We start from the raw sequence: 6,153 nt of genomic DNA, 5'->3' as shown, positions 1-6,153 counted from the left end.
TACGTGTGTCAAATTTGAAGTCGGTGGGGCGAACGGTTCTCGAGTTACGTGGATTACAGACGTACACACATACAGACAGAGAAGTGGTGCAAGATAATATACAGTAGTCGGGGCCGGTTTCCCTACTTCATCTCTCTCTACTGAGTGATGACCAAGGGGCCAGTGAGGCTATTCAACGTTGAAGCTCTCCTCCCTAGTGGTAGGAGGAGGGACTATAGGCGGACCCGTGGATTCATGACCGGGAAACCCCGTGCAGCTGGGCTTTAACATTGAGCGCTCGGTTGCACTTCCGCATTTGACCACCAACATTTGGTGGTCAAATGCGGAAGTAGACGTTCTGAGACGGTACTTCCGGCAGTCTTCCGGGTGCTTCAAAACGCCACTGAGCAACTTCCACTGACATGAATAGCTGGGGGGGCGGAGCTTCGCGCCAGTTCAGTATCTATCCTTTTATATACTCTATGGTGATGACTCAATAGATCCCTCCAAAGACCCCCTTAGCTGGTATCGGCTAAGGGGTCCTTGGCCTGAAAATATTTAGAAAAATTGTATAATCTGATTTGGCCCCTAGAAAACGTTTTTTTTTAGTAAGACTGCAATGAAAACAGTGCACTCCTCCTCAATAACAAGATGAAAAGTATTCATTCATGCACTGTATTGTGCATTTATTTGTATCGGGCTATTAATGCAACTAGAATGTTGCGGGTCTTAGGCCTGCTCATCCTAGTGCTACGCGTTGCAAATGGGAAGAAGGCAATTTATTTCCGTATTAAAAGCAAGCATGGCAAGTGGCAATGTTTCTATATACCAAGTTGCTTGGATGTCGCAAATGTGGCAACCTAGCGGGAATAGTATACTGTACTGTAGTCATCTGTACTGTACTGTAGTCCTCTGCACTGTACTGTACTGTAGTCCTCTGCATTGTACTGTACTGTACTGTAGTCCTCTGCATTGTACTGTAGTGTACTGTAGTCCTCTGTACTGTAGTCCTCTGTACTGTACTGTACTGTACTGTACTGTACTGTACTGGACTGTACTGTACTCTACTTTACTGTACTGTACGTACTGTACTGTACTGTACTGTACTGTACTGTACTGTACTGTACTGTACTGTACTGTACTGTGCTGTGCTGTGCTGTGCTCCTCTGTACTGTACTGTACTGTACTGTACTGTGCTGTGCTGTACTTACTGTACCATACTGTATGGTATGGTACCAAAATGTACCGTATCGTAGCATACTGTACCATACTGTACTGTACTGTACAGTACAATAATGTCCCCCACTGTACCGTACTGTGCTGTACTCTACTGTAGCCTACTGTGCTGTACAATACTGTACCCCCATACTGTACTGTAGCGAACTGTGCAGTACTGCACTGTGCTGTGCCTTACCATACTGTACAGTACTGTGCTGTACCCTAGTGTACAGGGCTGTAGTGTACCATACTGTACCGTTGTCACACCCCTGTCTCAGGCGAGTGTAATATGAACATCAAGGATGGCAAGGCAGCTACATACTAATAACTACACAGGTTGTGTTTATTACCACGCCCCCGGGCAAGTTAAGTTTACTGAGGTTAAGGGTTAGGGTTAGGTTTAGGTATAGTTTTCTTGAGGTTAAGGTTAGGGTTAGGTATAGTTTTACTGAGGTTACGTTTAGGGTTAGGTTTAGGCTGTCAATCACAACGACTGGCCAATCACAGCGCGTCGACTGCACAACCCGTGTAGGCTTTGGTATGTTGCGGCAAGGCAACACAGTTGGAGTGAGATTGACACCTTATCTTCCCCAACCTAAACAAACTGGGAGGCTAAACCAGGACTCCCCGATGTAATGTGAACTTTATGGCCCATTGGAATGTCCTGCATGAGTATGCAAGGTTAATTAAATAAGGTTAGGAAGCGGACTCCATGTTGCTCCCTGGAAGGAAAGAAACATGCGCAGTTGAGACCAGGAACTTGTACATGCACAAATTTGTGCATGTACAAGGCTAGGAGCAGTGGTTGGCGGGGGGCCATTGGCTGGGTTTCCCAAACGCATATGGTGTAAGACTTGTAGTGCCGCACATGCTCAGATGCCCTCATAGGCCGCACACAGAAGCCTGTGAACATACACATTTTGTGCATAGATGGTAGGCCTCAGGCCTCGTTCGTGCATAGATGGTAGGCCTCAGGCCTGCTCCTAGCACTGTGGGCTAGCAACACGCAGCTACCAATGGCCACGCCATCAACTGCTGACCTGCTGGGACACACCCTGTGTTCCCCACAGAACGAGACAAAGATCAACTGCCCCTTCCTATCCTTTACACACAGGCGAGCATGCATTGCATTACATGATAAATGGCAACTGAGTTCAGGGTAGGGTAGATCTGCTATTTTGAATGTAGATCTGCTATTTTGAATCTTCTTCTAACTGACCTTACTATGATTAAAAAGTTCCACTTAAACCTGTGTCAATTTTGGGATTGTTTGTACATTTGATTTATTTTGTTATAATAAATGTATATGATTTTTATTAAGAATTCGTTTTTGTATTATATCTCAATATTTACAGTTACAGATTGGTATATTTATTGCAAGTCTGTCCAAGAACTCATGTTACATTACAGTGACGTGAGCAATATAATTTCATTATATTGTAATATTTTAATAATTCAAAATTCATATTGAATATTCATTATGAATATTGATTATTGGAATATTACGTCCTGTTGCTATTATTAGCGAAAACTACACCATATATGAGACATTTATGTTTTCCTTGATGTTAAGTGATTTAAATGGAATCATGTAGAAATGTGGGAAAAGTGCTCAGATTTTAAAGTAAGTAAGTTTGTAAGTGAGGTTTATTATTGCCGTGAGTCCATCACTGTTTCACGAGTAAAAGTATAAATATCACTCTTTTACAAGTTAAAATAAATTATATATATTTATATATATATATATATATATCTTTTTTTTGTAAATGAATGCCCACTTTGAAAGAATTAGCAAAAAAAAAATCAACCTTTTTCTCTTATGACGCACCGCCACTATGTGGCTTCCGCGTGCGGTTAGGTTAGTTTATGTTGCGTTCACAAGGGCAGACGCAAAGACGAATGGGAGTATCATTTGGAGCAGCTACACGCATCGTCATGTCGCTGACTTCCATTGACAATGAATGGTAAGACTGCATCTTTTGTGTCTGCCCGTGTGACCGCAACATTATGGTTAGGTTATGTTGTCTGCCGCAACGAACACACCAACTTGGGAGAGTTTAAAGGTATATTCAGTGATTTCACTTCATTCAAATATCACTTATTTTTTCTTTTCTTTTTTGATAATCCTCCCTACCATAGAGTGTGCTGACCATATAAGGAGTTCCTCCCTGTCCCCAGTGAGCCCCTGGGGTCAAAAAACCCTAGTTTCAGTTTTGGTGGCGGGTGGCAAAGCCTTCATCCAATCAGGAGAGGGGCCTTCCTCCAAACATGATCGAGTGGGGGCACATGCTGTTGGCCTGTTGCACTTCCCCCCACTGTAGAGCGTGTGCATCTGCACATTTTGTTACCGGGGTGGACTGGGTGGTTTTCCAAATCACCCAAATCACTGAATGCTCCTTTAAGCATGGATGACATAACCCATGTTTACATGTAGTTGGCACTGTCGCCTAATATGAGGAAGAACGTGGAACGTCACTTTGTCAGACATCGACAGATTAAGCCCATGCAACGGTTTCTCCAGATAGTACCACACATCTACTTCTTCTTCTTCAGTGACTCCGGCATCTCCGGTGGAGGGGGTCGGGGTAGACGGAAGTACACCTTAACAGAGTCGTAGATGACCCACTGCAGGGCGGTCAGAGTGCCCACCATGATGATCCGAGCCCCCAGACCCTTCCACACGCCTGCGGGTCCCAGCTTCTTGAGCACCTGCATGGCAGTGCTGCCTTTCTCATTGTTGAGCACGGAGACCACAGAATCGGCGGGATGCGACACGACGGCGCAGAACACGCCGGCGATGTAACCGGCCACGAAGGTCACTACCAGCTGCTCGGACTGGCTGCACTCGCTGCGAGGTTTGGGCACGACGTGTTTGTAGAGCATCTCCACGGTCCTCTCGAAGCAGGAAAACTTCATCATGGTGTAAGGAATCTGCCTCATCCACAGGGGGCCCAGTCCTTTGTAGAAAGCCCAGAGGCCCTCCTCTGTGTACATCTTGGGTGCACACGCTCTCAGGGTGTTGGCATAACCAGGCTGTGTCTGGATGCGCACTTTGCATGCCTCCATGGGGGCCAGAGCAATGTCAGCAAAGAACTCTGCGCTGGCAGAGGCGGCCAAGTAGAGAGATATCCTCCACAGGTAGGCATTCTCCTCTCCCAGAAGGTCACTGTAGAAGATTTTGAAAGCCTCGTAGAAACCAAACTTGCAGAGGCCTTGCATGGAGTATCCGATGAACGTGGGAGCCCAGCCCTTTGCCAGCCCACGGACACCGTCCTCTTTCACTGTAAGTGAGAACCCGTTGAAGATGCTCTTGTACTTTGCAGGGTCCACCTGCAGTCTGCATTTGACCAGATCAAGGGGTACAACTACTGTGTGTGTGACTCCACAGCTGAGAATGCCCCCGAAGCCACACAAGGCATAATATTTCGCAGACCCAAAATCGCAGCTCACATCATCCACCGCAGCAGCTGCTGGTCTCCGTCCACTGTCGGGCAGCAGGCTACGTTCTGGTTCTGGCTGAGCACGGTCTTTTCTTGGTGTGAACTGTGGGGTACCGAATGGGTTGGCCTGGTTGTGTTGCAACAGCATAGTCGGACACATTGTGTCCTTTGGAAAGCTGTATCTTCAGACTTGCAGTAAAAAAATATGGTACCACGCTAATGCAGTCCTGTTTTAGCAACTACTTAGCTGTGAGGCAGGGGTAATTATAGTCAATGATGATAAAGAGTCTATGATGTCAGTTCTTGTGATGTCAGTCATCAAGATCTGTTCAGTTGAACACTTATTCTGGTCAGGATGGGTGAAACTCTATATTTGGGGTTATTACGAGTTAGAAATGAGAGAGAAAGACTAATATTTAAAAAATAGAAATGCACTCTATCGAGCTGCCAATTTGCGCCATGCACACCAAGTAGGCCATAAATGGCCTACTTGTGTGCAAGCAGAGTGCGCAAGTACTGCCCCTCCCAACTTAAAACGTATTTGCTGGGCCACCAATATTTATCCCCGCCGTCTCAAGTTGTGCCATTGACGATGAACGGAGAAGTGTACGTCATATGTAAACGAGCAAATCAGCCAACCAATCACAGGCAACAGGCATTCTGATTGGACAATGGCCAGTATGAGATGATGCATGATGATGTATGATGATAAGAGCTGATAATTGGATTTTTAAGTCTATATACCACTTTATCACAGAGATAAAGTGGTCTCAATTTGATGTAACAATCTACACTATTTATATAGCGCCTTTATCCAAGGCGCTTTACATAGATTGTGCATTACATTCACCCATTCACACACACATTCATACACCGATTGCGGCGGAAGCCATGCAAGGTACCAACCATCACATCGGGAGCAATTTGGGGTTCAGTGTCTTGCCCAAGGACACTTCGACATGTAGACAGGAGGAGCCGGGATTCGAACCGCCGACCCATGGATCATTGGACGACCTGCTCTACCTCCTGAGCCACAGTCTGTGTGGTTGTTCCATATGACACAGATTCGAGTATTTAGTTTTATATGAATATAAATATATACATTTATGCCCATTACGCATGACGCACGTGAATTACCCGTGCGTAATGCGCAAATGAGTGCCACATGGAACATTGCATTTAAATGAGTGCCACATGGAACATTGCATTTATTGCGATATCTTTTGGGGGTTTTTTTTGTCATATTTCATTGTCGAAACTGTTCATTGAATCTACAGGTTGATGCAATAGCCCCTGGACACTCCTGGAATCCTCTGGGAAACCCCAATTTCTCTCAGACCATTCCATGCGTCGGCCGGTGTGTACAGTTGTAGCTAAGCTAGTGGGTTGAATTGAGATAGCCTACTGATAGATAGATTTTGCTGGGTGTGCAAAATTGATTCTTTGCAACACCGACAACGACTCAGACTGTTCTCGACCCAAGAGGTCGCCCAATTATTGCTTGGCGATCAAGAAT

At 45.4% G+C, this 6,153-nt stretch overlaps 1 protein-coding gene across 1 annotated transcript; it reads right to left on the bottom strand.

The window, feature by feature from the left end:
- Positions 1-3,732: 3,732 nt before the first annotated feature.
- On the bottom strand, positions 3,733-4,797 carry LOC306934201 (solute carrier family 25 member 3-like; the record flags this gene model as incomplete). The annotated part of the gene is made up of 1 exon (XM_079516738.1): positions 3,733-4,797. The coding sequence occupies one exon, from the start codon at positions 4,795-4,797 to the stop codon at positions 3,733-3,735; it is 1,065 nt and encodes a 354-aa protein (XP_079372864.1).
- Between the last annotated feature and the right edge of the window lie 1,356 nt (positions 4,798-6,153).

Source organism: Electrona antarctica (assembly GCF_951216825.1).
Source record: "Electrona antarctica genome assembly, chromosome: 2".
Lineage (NCBI taxonomy): Eukaryota > Metazoa > Chordata > Actinopteri > Myctophiformes > Myctophidae > Electrona > Electrona antarctica.
This window is presented reverse-complemented; position numbering and strand designations above follow the sequence as displayed.